Consider the following 19,310-nt stretch of genomic DNA (forward strand, 5'->3'; position numbering starts at 1 on the left):
TCCTGTTGGTTACAGAGGTCATTCCTATGAGGGAGAGAAGAGAGACCACATTTTATGAACATTAATTAATATCAGTATGCTAGAGAAGCAAAGGGATGTGTTTAAGGTGACTTGATGTCTGGTTTGAAAAAAAATAGCATTCGTATGTTAAAATGTGGCATAACTGTAATATCTGACAAAAGGTTTTTCTCGGTTTTGGGGGTTTTTTGGTTTGTTTTAGGGTTGCTTTTTTTTTTTTTTTTTGGCTTTTTAGCACTGTACCCACAGCATATGGAAGTTCCCAGGCTAGGGGTCTTATCAGAGCTGCAGCTGGGGGCCTACACCCCAGCCACGGCAATGCCAGATCTGAGCTACATCTGTGACCTACACCACAGTTCACGGCAACACCGGATCCCTAACCCACTGAGTGGGGCCAGGAATCGAATCCACATCCTCATGGATACTAGTTGGGTTTGCTACTGCTGAGCACAACAGGAACTCCAAAAGTTCTTCCCATCCAATCAAAAATGAAGAAAAGGAGTAAAGAATGGGTTAAAGGAATTGTTCCGTACTATTGTCTGGATATGTGCAAAAGCAAAACACCTTTCTTCATCTATAGTGTTCAGGTAGAAGAAAGGATAACAAAAAGTTCATCACATAATCAAAGCTTTTAAAATGAAAAAATGGCAAAACCAGATGAGTTTTGTAATTTTGTAAGCCTTTAAAGTTGTATTCTAACTATTTTCTATGTCCAGGATGGATTTCCATTTTCTTACATTTTTTCTTATTGTTCAAAAACAATATATCCTATGTTAGTGAGGTTTCTTACCAGTAAAGTAGACTGTAACTTTTCTAGTTTGTGCACAGCTTTTACTTAAGGCCAGTTGGTGGTTCTTGTTCCAGTGACTTATCCTGAAAGGAGTATGATCAGAATCTCTACTTAGCATGTCACACTGTCCAGCAGCCAGGTGTTTGGCAAACATCTTCCACTGATAAAGGAGGGTTGACCCTAAATCAGCCTGTATTTCAAGACAGTGGGGCTGTTCTCTGGTCAGCAGGATTAAAGCATTCACTCTGTGATGAGAAGAGAAATTTTGTGAAATCAGGCTTTGGTAAGAGGATTTCTGCTTGGATGCTTTATTTTGGAATTGCTGTTGTGAGTTCATTGTATTTCCAGTACGAGGTCATGGAGTCGAAGTTATCACAGTCTTAGTACTAAATTGAGACAATAGCAAATATGCCTCCTTTTTTATGAACTTATACATGATGTTAAAGTACATGATGGTATAGGAGTTCCCTGGTGGCATAGTAGGTTAAGGATTAGGCGTTGTCACTTCTTTTTTTTTTTTTTTTTTTTGTCTTTTTGCCTTTTCTAGGGCCCTCCCGCAAATGGTTCCCAGGCTAGGAGTCTAATCAGAGCTGTAGCCACCGGCCTACGCCAGAGCCACAGCAACACGGGATCTGAGCCGTGTCTGTGACCTATACCACAGCTCACAGCAACGCCGGATCCTTAACCCACTAAGCAAGGCCAGGGATCGAACCCGCAATGTCATGGTTCTTAGTCGGGTTCGTTAACCACTGCACCACAACGGGAACTCCTGGACTGGGAACTTCTGCATGCCACAATTGTGGGGAAAAAAAAAAATCTAATAGGCTTTCGTGAAGGCACCATATTAAATTGCCACTGAACGCTGCTGAGAGGTGTGTTTCAATGGCACATTTACTCATGTTGCCTCACTATTGAAACAAAGTCCAGTCCAGGCAAGTTTAAAGAAGCTGCTTCGCACAGAGCTGAGCTGTCCCAGAGGGACCACAGACAACTATGTTTCAGTGGGATCTTGGTCTGGATCCGTAGAATTACTTTTGATGTCTGACCACAAATCTCCTTATAAAATCTTCTAGTTCTCGATAAAACATGTGACTTACAAACAGTCTGGCAATGTGGAGCTGGGTTGACTGGGAACTTACAAACTAAGCTAGGTGTGCTCTGGAGTAATGTATTCATCATGAATTCATATAATTGTGCCCCTATAATGTTAACTTACAGGTAGAAGGGTGTAGCTGGACACGTGTGATGGTGCTGGTTCGACTTAAGATAGGCAGTGTCTATGCCCCTTTGCATGGCAAGATTTTAAACAAAACACATTGATAAGACTGAATCACTTGGGCTACTAAGCCCTGAGATTTACCGAAAAGCATTGTTACTGGATCCATCCCAGAAAGCATTCCTTTTCTGAATACTCTCTGAACATATTGGAGTAAAATTAAATTTTAGCTGTGTCTGTGGGAAACCATTTGTGAACTTAGGGCTTCTGAGGGTTTTTGGTCCTTGCTCCTGAATGCATTCCTTTAAACTAACGTGTTTTATCTAGATTGTTCTTCCTACCTGTTGTAAGCATTATATCAAAGCCCCAGCTGGCTCTCTTTAACGTTTGCTTTTCCTCAGATGTAAGAAGATAACTTTCAAGTTTGAGCTTTTACTTCAGTTTCCATTCCCCTTTCTGGATGTGGTTGTATACTTGTACATGCATTTCTTTTTTCTACACAATAGGAAGGTAATTATTTACTTCTGTTACCCTGGAAGTTGGTGGAAAATTGTTGGCTGGCAATCAAAGTAGCTTTTTATATATGGAAAGTTTCTTTCTTTTTTTTTTTTTTTCTTTTTGGCCGCAGCCATGGCATGCGAAAGTTCCCTGGGCCAGGGATCGAACCCGCACCATAGCAGTGACCCAGGGCACTATAGTTACAACACCAAATCCTTAAGCTACTGAGCCACAGGAAAACTCCTATGGAAACGCTTCTACCTGTTTCCCCATAACTGGGTGTTACATATACCGAGCTATTTCAACTTCTTTACTACATTTTAATTTTCAGTTCCCATGTGTAAGGATATCTTATCATTCTCATAGCTGAGCAAATTGAGAAGAAAAATTATTTCTTCAAGAAAATATAATTATTGGAGTTTCCATTGTGTTTCAGCGGGTTAAGAATCTGACATAGTATATCCATGAGGATGTGAGTTCAATCCCTGTCATCACTCAGTGGGTTAAGGATCCAGTGTTACCACCAGCTGCAGTATAGGTTGCAGATGCGGCTCAGATCTGACATTGCTGTGGCTGTGGTGTAGGCCTCAGCTGCAGCTCCTGTTCAACCCCTAGCCTGGGAACTTCCTTTTTTATTTTTAGTATTATTTTTTTTATTTTATTTTTTATTATTTTTTTATTTTTTTGCTTTTTAGGGCCGCACCTGCAGCATATGGAGGTTCCCAGGCTAGGGGTCTAATCGGAGCTGTTGCTGCCAGCCTACACCAGAGCCACAGCAACGCCAGATCCGAGCCACATCTATGACCTACACCACAGCTCACAGCACTGCCAGATCCTCAACCCCCTGAGCGAGGCCAGGAATCGAACCTGCAACCTCATGGTTTCTAGTTGGATTCATTTCCACTGTGCCTTTGCTGCAGGTGCGGCCCTAAAAAATAAATAAATTTTTAAAAAGAAAATAGAATTAGTTAAATACCTTTCCCCTAATGAGATGTGCTAGGTGATCATGAAAACATGGCTGTACTAAAGTTATTAACGTGCAGCCCCCAGTTTGCGAACCATGCCACGCTGCTGCCTATACTCTGAGGATTAGAATATAGTGCAGAAGGTGTTGCTGTAGAAAGAGGATGGACACAGCACCTGCTCCCCCCCCCTCCCCACGGCACTGGTGTCTGCTTTGGAGTTAACACAGCACTTTCCCACGAGTGCTCACGTTTCCTCCTCAGACACACCCCTGGGGAGAAGATCGCTGTTCGGGCTTCACGGATGAGAATCCACCGGTTCCTGGGGGTTCCGTTCCAAAGAGGCTGAGGTCCGAACCTCAGGTTCTGGTCTTCAGTTGGGCCCCTTTGTTCGACATCTTAATAACTTCTCTTTTGTAAAGCAAATCAAAGGAGCAGTTCCAGTCTAAATGGGTCGTGTTTAACTCATGTTCTTTTCGGCTGAACCTCTTTCTTTCGCAATTTTTTTTTGAATATTTAATAGTGGTATAAGTTACTTAACATATAAACTGCACATAAGTATACATTTTCATGGTTTTCCTAAAACCAAAAGTTTCGTTGAAAACGAAAGACAATCTGTAATAATTACTTAGTTAAACTTTTCAGTTACATACCAATTATCCAAGAAACACCAATTATTCAAGAAAACAGAGCAGGCAAGATATTTGAAGCACAGATAATTCTTGAGAAAATAACCAACAAAACTTTGAAGATATTTTCCTCATAAAGGATCCAAAAGAACGCATGTTAAAAGTTGAGATGCCGTTTTGAATTAAATTTTTTGAGGTGACGCGTCCATATTCTCTGTTCCCTTGCGCCCTCCCTAAAACAAATTCGGCATCACAGTGACAGGAACATTTTAACTTAATTTATTGATTTATGATGTCAACTGAGTCACACAGTGTTATTGGGACACCTGTTCCCTGCTTCTTGAGGAGGAGCTTTAGCTAAACTGGCTTTTTTTAAAATAAGCCATCCTGATTTTATATGAAAATGAGTTTTAAAATTATACCAAATCTCAGATTTAGGTAGAGGTGGAAAAGTTTGTTAAACACTAGCAAATGTAGTCCAGTAGGGTGGTAAAGGAGTAATATTTGTCAGAAGAGGGGTGATTTCAAAATGCAAAAATGGTTTAATATCAAAGTCCAGTTTGTCACTCCTCTGCTCAGAATTCACCCGAACTGACGCTTCTCCTGACTCAGGCAATTTGTTGTTGGTTGGTTCTCATTCTTCGAAACCAAAAGCAGTGCCATGAGGAGTATATAGATTGACTTTTCAGATCTCTCTCCACCTTCTCTCACGCCTCAGCACAGATGAGAAAATGTGTTTTGGGTGTTCCTGTCTTGGCTCAGTGGTAACAAACCCAATCAGCAACCATGAAGACGCAGGTTTGAACCCTGGCCTTGCTCGGTGGGTTAAGGATCCCAGCATTGCCGAGAGCTGTGGTGTAGGTCGCAGACACGGCTCGGATCCTGCGTGGCTGTGGCTCTGGCGTAGGCTAGCAGCTGCGGCTCCCATTTGACCCTTAGCCTGGGAACTTCCATATGCCCTGGGTGCGGCCCTAAAGAGAAACGAAAAAAAAGAAAAGAAAATGTGTTTGGGGATACGAGCCTTTGATGAAAGTAGCTGGTCACAGTTGGCAGAGTGTCTTTGGCTTTCTTCTCTTTGGATCAGCAGACTGTGGAGCTGGGGTTCCATTTCCTCTTTAGGCCACGTGTGAGCTCCATGAGCAGGTCCTGGCCTCGGCCAGCTGGGGAGTAAATCAGCCCAGGAGGGTGTGGTGAATTGTGCTGCAGTCTCAAGAGACTCCCTGGATCACCCTCGAACCAGCATCTTCTCTTTGTCCTGTTCCTATAGCTTCTCATCACTTAGCTCTAAGCTTCCCAGGGGAAGAAGCATGTGATGGACTAGGTCCCTTCAAAACTCAGCAGCTTCAGATCCAAAGGAGAAAATACTCCTCCCTTCCCAGGCATGCGTCTAATTGTATTTAGATCAAACCTTTATTTTGTTTCAAATAGTCTATGGTACAAATTATGACAGTAGGTATTAGGCTAATGAAATACATCTCATCACTCTTATTGTATTTTAAGTGCGGTACCTTTCCTTCTCCTTAGTGTTATGTAAGAAAGTGATTGTCTTAAAGCACATTTAGTGCAGTTTGTTCTTATTTTCTTCTCTAAGCTACTCTATAAAATATAAGTAGTCATGGTCAGTGCGTGTTATATGATGGCCTTGGAAGAGTCTGAAAATACTGCAACATTCCTACAGTATAACAGCCTAATAGCATTTCAACCATACAAAATTTTCCATATAATTTGAGACACTAGTTTCCCAGAGAAGTGAAAATATTACCATATTTTTATAATTTATATAGTTGACTTCTCATGCAAACCTTAATGATTCTTTTAAAGGAAACAGTCTTTATTTATAAATACGATTAATAGAATATATAATATAATCATAGATGAGGTCATAGGCCCCTTTGAAGAATTTCCAGGAACAGAAAAGACCCACAGTTTTTTCCAGCGTGACAGAAGCAATGCTATTTCGAACTGTAGAATTATAAACTGCTAGAACTGGAAAGTCTATCAGGAATGACGCACATTATTTCACCCCTCAAATGCTGGGACCGCAAGGAAGCAGTCAGAGTTGTCTCCGAGATCTGGGAGATGTAAGAGCAGTATCCAAGGGCACGTGACTGACTACAGCAAATCCGGGGTGAGGATCTGGAATCCTGCTCCAGGGCTTTCCTACCTGCTGGGTATCAGGTCGCCTCTTATTCAAGGTAGTGAAGGGTAAACGTCAGCAGAGCGCTGTCCTTAAACCATTAGCAAATGTTCCCTTTACACGGTCGTTTTACTTGGATCGTTTATGGGGGAAAAAGACAATTGCGAATTCATTCTTAAATACTAAAAACAATCCCACATGCTTTCTGAGAAAATACATTTACATACATTTGTGTGCATATGTTTTATAATTCTACATTCTTTGTTTTTTGTTTGTTTGTTTTGGCCGTTCCCAAGGCATGCCGAAGTTCCGGGGGCAGGGATCGAACCAGCGCCACAGCAGCACCCAAGCACAACACCAAGTCCTTAACCTGCTCCAATTCTATGTTCATATTGCTCCCTTTCTTTTCTTCTTCAAGTAACCCAGGATCAATCAACTTTTAACCACTTTTGCTTTTGCTTTTGCTTTATAGAATCCGTCTGTCCAACACGAATTCCAGTGGCCGCGCGTGATGAGAAGGGGTTTGATATTCTTTTAGGCTTGGGTGTAAAGAAAAAGGCTAAGAAGAGAATTCAGCTTTCGCCAACGAAGATAAAAGGATATGAAGTAACATCAAAAGTGGATTTATCAGAATCCACAAGGTAAGCGTGCTGTGTTGCCCGGCTTTTCCCTGCTGTCTGCAGACGAGCTGAGAACCCCTCACGCTCATATATGTTCTTCTTTTTCCAGCAATGTGTTCCCAGAAGGTCTTCCTCCATCATACGTGTTTGTCTCCACTCAGAGATTTAAGGTCAAGAAAATGTGGGATTTATGGAGAATTTTAACTATGGATGGAAGGCCACAAATAGCAGTTACCTTAAATGGAGTGGACAAAACGTTACTGTTTACCACAACCAGCGTCATTAATGGATCACAGGTGGTCACCTTTGCTGACCCTCGAGTTAAGGTAAAGATGCCTGGGGATAACCATCGGGTTTGTGTGTTTGGGGGAAGGAGAGCCATAATTTTAACATGACTGAAAAGATGTTGACTGCATGTTTTAAATTTGCGTTACGGAATAAAAGCAACAACAGAAAAATGTTTTTTTAATTCATAAGAAATTGAAGGGTGGGGAAGCTAACATTTTTTTGAGTACCTGCTACCAGGTGCCCAGAGTATTTAATTATGAAAATCACCCAAGGAAGAAGCTCCTGCTCTCATTTTTAGGTCTGGTCAGTTTCCACGTCTGTGTTGGTCTGTTTTATACTTCCACGTCCTACGGGATGTTGAGGTAAAGTCCTGTTTGTCAGATCATTAAATACAGGGGTAATGGGTACAGAATTCCCATTTATTAGGAGGACACTTTATATCCCCCAAAGGAACATATATTTAATAAAATCCATAAACTAAAATTAAAAGTGCATTTCTGATATCACATGTGTTCAAAAAACAATGCAATGATAAAGTAATTACATTTTGATTATTACTCTATGATGTCTAATGGTACATTATATAGCACTTAGGAAATATACAAGGCTAGAAATGAAATTACGCATGGATGGAATTTCTTCGTTTGGTGAGCAGATTAAATCTTGTAAAAAGTTGTTGTCTGCCATTTTCATTAAACGCAATGTGCTAGGTTCCGTAAGAAGTGATAAATGAATAAGGCATATTTCTCACCTTCAAGGAGCTTATTTACATTAGGCTATTCAGTGCTTCTGGTATCTAACGGAAAGAACTTCAAAGCATTAATGGAGCATAGAGGAAAGAGTAGATTCTAACAGAAAATGTGGGAAAGTCTTCATATGAGAAGGTTTTTTGAATGGACTCGGAAGGGTGCGAAGACGTGTAGGTCAGTGGTTCATTATTGTATAGTCACGTGCCGTGCAGTGAAGTACAGGGTTTTATTTAGAGAATAGAAAGTGGTGTCCCTATGTTTGGAGTATCAGATACATGAAAGAAAAAGCTAGCAGGGTATAAGCTCAACCTGCAAGGACCTGTGAACTGTTTGAAGGGTTTTGCACTCCATGCAGTGGGTGATGGAATTCCATCACAAGGTGTTGATCATTCTTTTTTAAGGCTGAGTAATATTCCACTGTATATATGTATCATACCTTCTTTATCCATTTGTCTATCAGTGGGCATTGAGGTTGCTTCCATGTCTTGGCTATTATGAATGGTTCTGCTGTAAATATTGGGTACATGTATCTTTTCGAATTATAGTTTTTTTCTCAGATAGATGCCCAGGAGTGGGATTGCTGGGACATATGATAGTTCTATACATAGTTTTTTGTGGAACCTCCATACTGTTCTCAAAAACTAATACAACATTGTAAGTCAACTGTCCTCCAATAAAAAAAAATTTTTTAAAGGGATGTTGAGGCATTCCCGTTGTGGCGCAGGGGAAACGAATCTGACTAGGAACCATGAGGTTTCGGGTTGGATCCCTGGCCACACTCAGTGGGTTAAGGATCCGGCATTGCTGTGAGCTGTGGTGTAGGTTGCAGATGTGGCTCAGATCTGATGTTGCTGTGGCTGTGGTGTAAGCCAGTAGCTGTAGTGCTAACTGGATCCCGAGCCTGGGAACCTCCATATGCTGTGGGTGTGGCCCTAAAAAGCAAAAAATAAAAAATAATAAAAAATAAAAAAGGAAGTTCCCAGGCTAGGGGGTGAACTGGAGCTGCAGCTGAGGCCTACACCACAGCCACAGCCATGTCAGATCTGAGCCGCATCTGCAACCTATACTGCAGCTGGTGGTAACACTGGATCCTTAACCCACTGAGTGATGCCAGGGATTGAACTCACATCCTCATGGATACTTTGTCAGATTAATGGACAAAAATTAAATAAATAAATAAATAAATAAATAAATAAAAGATGGTTGGCGTCATGGAAGCTGAGTGAGACCATTGAGGCAGGCAGACTAGTTACAGGGTCCACAGCTGCAGTGAAGTGAGTAGGAGACGGGAATGAGAGAATCCCTTGGATCAGGACATTAGGAACTTACTTGTGACCTCGAGGGAGTCTCAGTAAATAATTTGGTACAGCTACTTTGGGATATGCAGTGGAAACCCAGTGAGGGGATTAATACAATAATGGGCAGGCCGCCTTTGAGGCCCAGCTTGGGTCAGGGTGAATTCGAATGTCATACAGCCAATCTGCGTGGTGTGGATTTATGGTTGATAGCAAAGGAATAGAAAAACAAAGAAAATAAAAGATTGTTGGGAATTTTACTTATGACTCTTCCGTATTTTCTTCCTTTAGACATTATATGATGAAGGCTGGCATCAAATCCGTCTCTTAGTAACAGAGCAAGATGTAACTCTGTATATCGACGATCAACAAATTGAAAACAAGCCCTTGCATCCTGTGTTAGGGATCTTTATCAGCGGACAAACCCAAATCGGAAAATACTCTGGGAAAGAAGAAACCGTTCAGGTGGATAAAAATGATCTGCTTTTTGAATCGTATAAAACAGAGCTTTAGTGCTAGCATTTATCACATTTAGCTATATTTTTTTTAAGGGCTGTGGTTGTGGCATATGGAGGTTCCCAGGCTAGGGTTCGAATCAGAGCTGCAGCTGCCAGCCTATGCCACAGCCACAGCCACGCCAGATCTGAGCCACGGCTGCGACCTACACCACAGCTCACGGCAACACCGGATCCTTAACCCACTGAGAAAGGCCAGGGATGGAACCCCCATCCTCATGGATACCAGTCAGATTCATTTCCACTGAGCCACAGTGGGAACTCCCACATTTAACTGTGTTTAACTTAATTCCTTTACAGTACTTAATCAAAAATGTGGCCAGTTCATTAGTGAAATTGTGTGTTTGTGTGTGTGTATGAAAAAGAAAAATCAGACTTAATATAATTCTTAGAAATGCATTCCCCCGTGTACAGATAGAATTCTTTGTTCTTATGAAACATGAACTTCATATTTCCCAGGAGAAGCCAAGATTATATATATAATGGATTTGGAAAAGAGGATATGATTAAAGCGGCAAGTGGGGGTTATAAAAATTTCTTTGCAGCTATGAGGATAAAATTAGATTAATGATGGGGTTCCCTTGTGGCTCACTGGGTCGGGAATCTGGCATTGTCACTGATCGAGTTACTGCTGTGGTGCACGTTTGATCCCTGGCCCAGGAACTTCTCTGCATGCCATGGCTGCAGCCAAAAATTTTAAAAAAATAAGGGAGTTCCCATCATGGCTCAGTGGTTAATAAATCCAACTGGGAACCACGAGGTTGTGGGTTCGATCCCTGGCCTCGCTCAATGGGTTGAGTTTCCAGTGTTGCCGTGAGCTGTGGTATAGGTTGCAGATGCAGCTCGGATCCCACATTGCTGTGGCTCTGGTGTAGGCTAGCAGCAACAGCTCTGATTAGACCCCTGGCCTGGGAACCTCCATATGCCACGGGTGCGGCCCTAGAAAAGATAAAAAAGACAAAAAAAAAAAAAAAGAGTTCCTGCTGTGGCACACTGGGTTAAGAATCTGACTGCAGCCACAACAGCAAGCTTTAAGTGCTCTAGAAAGTGCGCTCTACACTAGCCCTTAATACAAAGATACTGCAACAGCCACCTGGGTCTCCCAAGGAAATCAGAGATTTTTTTTTTATGCTACAGAACTTTCCTTAGGAGTTGCATAATAGCTTTATACTATGTGTTAAGTATTCATATTTTGTGTTTTTATTGTTTATTGTATTTTTATTGCTATCAAATCTAAATGCTCAGATCCAAATCTTACCTGGAGTTTCCATTATAGCTCAGTGGGTTAAGAACCCTAGTATCCATGGGGATACAAGTTGGATCCCTGGCCTTGCTCAGTGGGTTAAAAATCCAGTGTTGCCACAGCTACAGCATAGGTTGCAGCTGCAGCTCTGATTCAACGCCTGGCTCAGGAACTTCCATGGGCCACAGGTCCAGCCATAAAAAGGAAAAAAATGACAAGTAGGAGTTCCCCTTGCAGCACAGTGGATGTGAGTTCAATCCCTGGCCTCACTCAGTGGGTCGTGGATCTGGCATTGCCATGATCTGTGATGTAGGTTGCAGACTTGGCTCAGATCTGGTGTTGCTGTGGCTGTGCTGTAGGCCAGCAGCTGCAGCTCCAATTCGATCCCTAGCCTGGGAACTTCTGTATTCCTCACATGTGGCCCTAAAGAACCAAAAAATAAAAATAAAAAAAATAAGTAAATAAAAATAAATCTTTCCTGATTACTAATTTTGGTAGCCGCTCTCATGTATCTGAGTTGCTTTTATAAAAACAATTTGCTTGTGCCTCAACTTTAACTTTGTTGGTTTAATGTTTCTAGTTTGATGTCCAAAAGTTACGAATCTACTGTGACCCAGAACAGAACAACCGGGAGACAGCATGTGAGATTCCTGGATTTGTGAGTAGGATGGATGATTTTTTCCCCAAGTGGTGCCCCAGTACTTTCAAAGCCATGAGTAAAATACATATGCCCACGCTTTAATTTAACATGTAAAGTTCACTTGTGTCTTCGTTGTCCATGCAAATAAAGTGACATTGATTAACACATATTTCTAGATTCATAATTGAAATAAGATTACAGGAGTTCCTATCGTGGTGCAACAGAAACGAATCCGACTAGGAACCATGAGGTTGCAGGTTCGATCCCTGGCCTTGCTCAGTGGGTTCAGGATCCGGCGTTGCTGTGAGCTGTGGTGTAGGTTGCAGACACGGTTCGGATCCTGCGCTGCTGTGGCTGTGGCGTAGGCTGGCAACTGTAGCTCTGATTCGACCCCTAGCCTGGGAACCTCCATATGCCACAGGTGTGGCCCTAGAAAGACAAAAGACAAAAAATAAGTAAATAGGTAAGATCACAATGTATGATCGTGCAAGTGTAAATGAAAGGCCTCAGGCAGTATTTTCTGGTCATTTCAGAGTGTCGCTGTTAGACCACTCGAGTGAAGCAGGGCTGAACCTGCTCTAGAAAAAACAGAATTCCTTATCTGAGTGTGTAAAATACATTCATACGTCAACGTGTCGGCAGAACACCCCCACGCAGCAAAATCCTGACGGGTAGAAAATGATTTGCTTTTGTCTTCACTAGCGTGTGTTCTCAAACCGTAATGAATATCAATTTTTCTTTTTGCTGTTGTCACCCAAGTAAGATTTTCTTGTATTTCTAGGACATAGGCACCTTTCTGTTTACTTAGCTATTTTTATTGATGCATTAGGAAGAAAAAGATTGTAAGCTAAAATGTTATAGAGTCTGATTATACATGCGTGTGTGTGTGAGGGTGTGTGAGTATGTATGTGTGAGTGTGTGTGTGTGTGTATGTGTGAGTGTGTGTGTATGTGTATGTGTGAGTGTGTGTGTGCGTGTGATCAATTCCTTTTCCCCTGGGCCAAAAATAGTATGTCGTACGTGATGCAGATAAAGTGAAATGTTGTAAAACGTCCGAGCAGCGTGGGTTCCCAGTGATGTGGAGTCCTCGGTGGTTCTTTTCGTTTCTATAATCATGCAATCATGCTCTTTTTCTCTGTCAAACTGAATAACTTTTGGATCCACGTGTTCTAAAAATTTGAGCTGATATAGCAGCAGATTTAAAAGATTTATAGGAGTTCCGGTCATGGCTCAGTGGTTAACGAACCCGAGTAGCACCCCTGAGGTCGAGGGTTCGATCCCTGGCCTCGCTCAGTGGGTTAAGGATCCGGCATTGCCATGAGCTGTGGTGTAGGTCACAGAGGAGGCTTGGATCTAATGTTGCCAGGGGCTGTGGTGCAGACCAGCAGCTATAGCTCCAATTCAACCCCCGGCCTGGGAACCTCCATATGCCAGAGGCGCAGCCTAAAAACACCAAAAAAAAAAAAAAAAAAAAAAGATTTATAATAAAATCAAAGATGGAAACTTTTAGAGATGATTCATTCTGAGTTTCCTATGTAGGTAACTGTTTAAACACTGTAACTTTTATTTTACACTTATAACTTGGAATATAAATCTCTGGTGTTTAAACACTGTAAGGTTTATTTTAGGTATTTATAACTTGAAATATAAATCCCTCCTCAGAGCATTAGGAAGTCATAGCATTTTGAGGGGCCATTGCACATCCTGATTTAGTGACAGTCCTCTAGCGATGCGACCACGACGGTTACCTGCCCCGCGTAAGAGAAGCACAGCATGAAACTGTAGATTCTGAGTTCTCGCACCCACTTTCCTGTGTTTTTACAACTTACTCCCAGGTGTGACTTTTTCAGGCAGGTCTGCCTTCATCCATCTTCATTCCCAGCTTCTCATTTTCTGACCTCCATTGTTACAGTTTGGAAAGATGATTAACCTGCTTAAAATCGGGTGTTTTTCAGTAAGAAGTTAATTGTTTAGTGAGCAGCTCCCCTAAAGCGAAGCACATACAAGTCGATGCTTCCCGTTTGTGACTCACCTAGATGGGTTTTGGCTCATTCTCTGGCTCCTTAAGTGATCTCTAGAAGGTTCAATAGAGCATATAAACGCCACCTTGAGGCCTCTTTGTCCCGCGTGGCCATCATAGCTCCGCTTAGGATTTCATTTTCTCCCTCTACTCTCTGTTATTGCTAATTGCCTTCCTCCATCCAGTTATAAATGTCAGAATAAGATGTAATTTTTTAGGCTAGTTGCAAGCAAATATTGGTTTTGATATGTCCTTGATCTCTACCCCAGACAAGGATATATTTGTAAATTAGGAAAATAGCTTGGAAACGAATGAAACGCATGTTTTAAAACCCATTTGTTGTTGTCTTTCTTTCAGAATGGTGAGGTAGGCCTGGCTACTATTATTCTCCTTAAGGTAATATTTACATTGTGGGACCGTTTAGCGTCTTCCTTCTATCAATTGTAAGTATGTTAGATAAATAAAACTCATTTTTGTGTCATTTGAGTATGTCTGGTATTCACTATTCTAGAGTATGTCTAGCTTTTTTATGATCCAGAATTTCTTGTTGGCTTGGGCAGCGTAAATTGAAAAGTTAAGTGTTCAATGTCTTGACCATTTCACACACACATACAGACACACGCACCCGTGTGCAAATGCATACGTCATTCCGTGTGGTTTATCTCCATCTCTGTCTTTTAGTGCCTCAATGGACCCAGTGATGTAGGCTCAACTGAAGCTCCCTGTATCTGTCCTCCGGGAAAACCAGGGCTACAAGGTCGCAAAGTGAGTATCACCCAACCTGCTGCTCTTGTTAATAAACATGCAAAGGAGAGCCGAGCCGATACCCAATTTCTAGTCACCACGACCCTGTTTCGAAATGTCTGCCTAATACCTTGGAAGAGTTTAAAATGCAGGTTTCAGGAGTTCTCTTGTCGGGGAGTGGGTTAAGGATCTGGCATGGCCACTGCCGTGGCGTGGGTGCGATCCCTGGCCCGGGAACTTCCTCATGCTGCGGAAAATAAAGTGCAAGTTTTAGTGACTTTTTTAAAATGTATTCTAATCTTTAATTGCCTTTGAATCTAGAACTGATACCACAGTCGAGTGAGGGAGGATTATTAGTTCATTTCCTTGACTGTTGTTCCCCAAAAACCGCTGCCATGATGCAGGAATGATGCCACCTTACAATATGGTAAAAAATGAAGGAAGGGCATTTGTTAAGATGTGTGCTGAATTCTTAAATGCCTGCATTCTTAATCTGCCAAGATGATTCTCAGGCAGAAACATAAATCAGAAAATTTTAAGTTGGGGAATTCTCTGATGGCCTAGTCGGTTGAGGCTCCTGCATTCTCAGGGCTGTGGCTCTGGTGGCTGCCGTGTGGCATAGGTTCAGTTCCTGACCCAGGAATTCCCACATACTGCCTGTGTGGCAAGAAAGAAAAAAACAAGAAAAACAAGAAAGCACCTGAAATAAATGTTGCACTCTCATTAAAAAAAAAAAAAAATTTAAGTTGATTTGAATGTCAAATTTGATGTAAAATTCTAAAAAGAGAGGGGGGTGTGTGTGTGTATTTATTTTACTGAATCATATAGTAATTACTTTTAGGAAATATATTCTTTTAGTCATATTCTTATATGCATATGTCCAGTTTCATTTATATATTTGTGTGTGTATATGTATATTATTTGTGTGTGTGTACTATTTGTGTGTATATGTATTGTTTGTGTGTATGTGTATAAACATTTACATGTTTATTTGTGTCCACATTTGTATATGATTGGAACCCTCATGTGCGTACTACTTTCTAACTAGTTACTTTTTACACCACAGATACTCTGAATATGTTTCTATGTATTAAATATAAATGACTAAGCTTTTTAAGTTGATACTCACTGACATCACTTAGATGCAGCCCAAGATACGAGATGATAAGTGGTTTGTCCACTGTAGATAAATCTTGTTTATTTAAAAATGTCATCTAAGATCATTGTACAACTATAAATGTAATCAAAGGCATTGAGTAATTTAAAACAATGTCATCTAAAAAAAATAATGTCTAACTTGAAAAGCAAGTATGATTTCCTGGCCAGAAAGAATGTTTGTGTATTAATCATCTATCATTTGAAGTGACCATAATAAAGCTTGTTAAATATGAATTGTAGGAGTTCCTGTCCTGGCTCAGTGGTTGATGAATCTGACTAAGAAGCATGAGGTTTCGGGTTCGATCCCTGGCCTTGCTCACTGGGTTAAGGATCTGGCATTGCCGTGAGCCATGGTGTAGGTCGAAGACATGACTCTGATCCCGAGTTACTGTGGCTCTGGCGTAGGCCGGCAGCTACAGCTCTGATTAGATCCCTAGCCTGGGAACCTCCATATGCCGAGGGAGCGGCCCTAGAAAGGACAAAAAGACCCCAAAAAAAAAAAAAAAAAAAAAAAAAGTAATGTTCATTTAGATGGAATTTTCTGAGAGTTTCGGTCATCACAGCTAAAAAAATATTCAGCTTTTAAACTGCTGATATGAGAGAACTGAACTCTTCCTGCCTTTTCTACATGTTTCTCCATCCAGCTTTCAGGGGATAGTTCATGACTTGCTTCAAACCTACCTGTTAAAATAAAAAATGCAGGCGTTCCCGTTGTGGCTCAGCAGAAAAGACCCCGACTCGTATCCCTGAGAATATGGGTTCGATCCCTGGCCTTGCTTAATGGGTTAAGGATCCAGCATTGGCGTGAGCTGAGGTGTGGGTTGCAGACGCGGCTCGGATCCTGCGTTGCTGTGGCTGTGGCGTAGGCCGGCAGCTGCAGCTCCAATTTGACCTCTAGCCAAGGAACTTCCATATGCCTCATATGCGGCCCTGAAAAGCAAAGAAAGAAAAAAAGCAATGCAATTAAAGCAGTAAAATTATACACTCAATGCTTCGGAACCTTATAATGGATTTACTGTTGTAAACTGTTTTTAGATGACATTAGGAAAGTCAAGCCAAGTGTTCTCCGTGAAAGTAACGACCTCTTATTTAGGATGACTTGATGTAGAGAAGCACTCACAAGATGCTGCTGGGAGAATTTACCTGGCAAGGGAGCCTGGTGTGACCTACCAGCAGACTATCTTTTAAAACATATTGATACAACTTATTCAACTTGTAAATTATACATAGAACCTATTTGATGTGCAAGAGATGAAGTGTGGAAATGAGAGTCCCATGACCTCTGACCCCTCCAAGCCCAGTGCTCCTTCCAGCTCCTCGGTGAAGTTCAGTTCACCCCCCAAGGGCTCTGAGGGGGTCCACTCCGCGGGGAGGGCAGACACCTCTGTTGTGTCCTGATTCTCATTCGTGGTCCACAAGGCATCTTGTAGTGACACCAATTGTTACGCATGTATGTTTACAGCAGGTTTTTAGCACACCCTTTGTCTTATCTGTAAAGCCTCTGATTTTCAGCACTTCCAAGTTTCAAATGTTCCTCATTTTCCTTCTCTTTTCTTAGTCATAATCCAGCCCCATTGCCACCTACTCCTTTAAGCAAAATTGCAGTTTTCCACCAGTCTTCAAGCTGGCGTGCCTTCTTAATCTGCTTTCCATTTTCTCCAGAAAATCTGGCAGGAGGACAAGAACACACACACGCTCTTCCATCCTTTCAAGACTCTTTCCCCGGAGGTGCTTCCCTCGCCACATCAGGGACCTGTCTCTGAAAAACAGAATCCCTAGCAACACCCTGGGTTGTCCTTCCTTTGGAGACCTTATGGCCTGGAAAATTGATAGGTTTGAATTAGTTCAACAGCATCAGAACTAAAACAGATGAAGCCGTTTTACTATAAATCCAACTGAGACATATTGGCTGTTTTTGTTCGATGCTCTCTGGAAAGTTTTGCAGATTGCCGTCCAATAGAGTTACCTGTGCAGGACAATCTAATCTTGGCAGTAGCCAGGAAGAGGGTTCTGGAAGCTGAGAATTGAGTCATGAAACTGAAAGAGAGGAGAAATTCTTGGGTGGATTGGGGGGGGGGCTAAGTGCTTTTTCTAAGGTAAAATCAGTCATCTGCTTTGAGTTCTCTCAATTTCCAGCAAATATGACAACCCCATTGCAAAGCTAGGATAAATGAAGCATGGGATCCCATATGGCTTATCATGGCATTATAACCCTCCAGTAAGCATAAGAAAATATATTGGTCGAAGTTCCCACTGTGGTGCAATAGGATCGACAGTGTCTCTGGAGCGCTGGGATGCAGGTTCCATCCCTGGCCCCACACAATAGGTTAAGAATCCAGCATTGCTCCACCTGCCTCTTAGGTTGAAACCGTGGCTCAGATCTGATCCCTGGCCTGGGAACTCCATCTGCCACGGGGCAAGCAAAACAGAAAAGTGTATCTGTCACTGGGCTGTAGCCCTATGTAAGCCTGGCTTATTCCTTCTGTGTCCCTAAGGTCAAAGAAAGGGGTAATTAAATTAATGAATCTCTTGGAATGGTTTTTATATGCAAGCATTTCCCAGTGAAGATTATTTTTATTATTATTATTATTATTACTATTATTATTTTTGTCTTTTTGCCTTTTCTAGGGCTGCTTCCCGTGGCATATGGAGGTTCCCAGGCTAGGGGTCTAATCAGAGCTGTAGCCGCCGGCCTACGCCAGAGCCACAGCAATGTGGGATCTGAGCCACGTCTGCAACCTACACCACAGCTCATGACCATGCCAGATCCTTAACCCACCAAGCAAGGCCAGGGATCGAACCCAAAACCTCATGGTTCCTAGTCAGATTTGTTAACCACTGTGCCATGACGGGAACTCCCCCAGTGAAGATTAAAACAAACTAAATTCTCCTTTGGAACTCCAGTGTCTAGAGCAGTGCTTAATAGTGATATTTTTATTTAACAACTCATGAAGTCATTGAAAAAATAAGATCCCCCTTTCCTCCCAGTTACCCCATGTGGAATGCCTTTGTTCTATAGGAAAGATCCAGGCAATCCCCAGTTTACAGACACCTCCCTTCCAGAGACCTATCCATGCAAATGGCAGTGGCTTCCTCCCCTTCAAAGCTGGACAACCATTTGTGGTAATAGACTCCCCAACGTTTGATTTAATCTTAAATGTTAGATCTATTGCTGCAAAAGTAGAAAGAAGACATTTTTTTCCCCTTTCCTAGGAAGTAGCAATTTCTTTCTTTCTTTTTTCTTTTTTGGCCACACCCACAGCACATTAGAAGTTCCCCAGGCCAACAGCAGTGACAACATCATATCCTTCCTTAACCCATGGTGCCACCAGGGAACTCCCAGAAGGAGCAATTCCTTAATAACTTACTTTCTCTGAAGTACCATTCTCTCTACAACTGTATCCCTGCTAATGTTTCACCCTGATCATTCTACTGACTAGAGATTCATATGGATGATCAAAGTTGCTTCTGTCTAAAATGTAAAAACCGGAGTTCCCGTTGCAGCTCAGCAGGTTAAGAACCCAGCTAGTATCCATGAGGATGCGGATTCGATCCCTGGCCTCACTCAGTGGGTTAAGGATCCGGCTTTGTCATGAGCTACGGTGTAGGTTGCAGACATGGCTGGGATCCCACGTTGCTGGGGCTGTGTTGTAGGCCGGCATCTGCAGCTGTGATTCAACCCCTAGCCTGGGGATTTCCGTATGCCGCACATGCAGCTGTAAAAAGAAAAAAATAAAATATAAAAACCTTTGGAAAATTTCGGGGACCACTGGGCGTTCACAGTTTTA

General features: G+C 42.0%; 1 protein-coding gene across 2 annotated transcripts in view; it reads left to right on the forward strand.

Moving 5' to 3' along the window:
* COL21A1 (collagen type XXI alpha 1 chain) overlaps positions 1 to 19,310 on the forward strand; it is a 194,189-nt gene that overhangs the window by 67,486 nt on the left and 107,393 nt on the right. The window contains exons 4-9 of one of the 2 annotated variants that reach the window (XM_013977769.1): positions 6,723 to 6,891; positions 6,980 to 7,196; positions 9,494 to 9,667; positions 11,541 to 11,618; positions 13,978 to 13,986; positions 14,302 to 14,385. In XM_013977769.1, the coding sequence (XP_013833223.1) occupies positions 6,723 to 6,891; positions 6,980 to 7,196; positions 9,494 to 9,667; positions 11,541 to 11,618; positions 13,978 to 13,986; positions 14,302 to 14,385 (731 nt within the window). Of the gene's footprint in view, positions 1 to 6,722; positions 6,892 to 6,979; positions 7,197 to 9,493; positions 9,668 to 11,540; positions 11,619 to 13,977; positions 13,987 to 14,300; positions 14,386 to 19,310 lie in introns of those variants that run through there. The other variant, XM_021098588.1, reaches the window with a different exon arrangement.

This window comes from Sus scrofa, chromosome 7, assembly GCF_000003025.6.
Source record: "Sus scrofa isolate TJ Tabasco breed Duroc chromosome 7, Sscrofa11.1, whole genome shotgun sequence".
NCBI classification, from domain to species: domain Eukaryota; kingdom Metazoa; phylum Chordata; class Mammalia; order Artiodactyla; family Suidae; genus Sus; species Sus scrofa.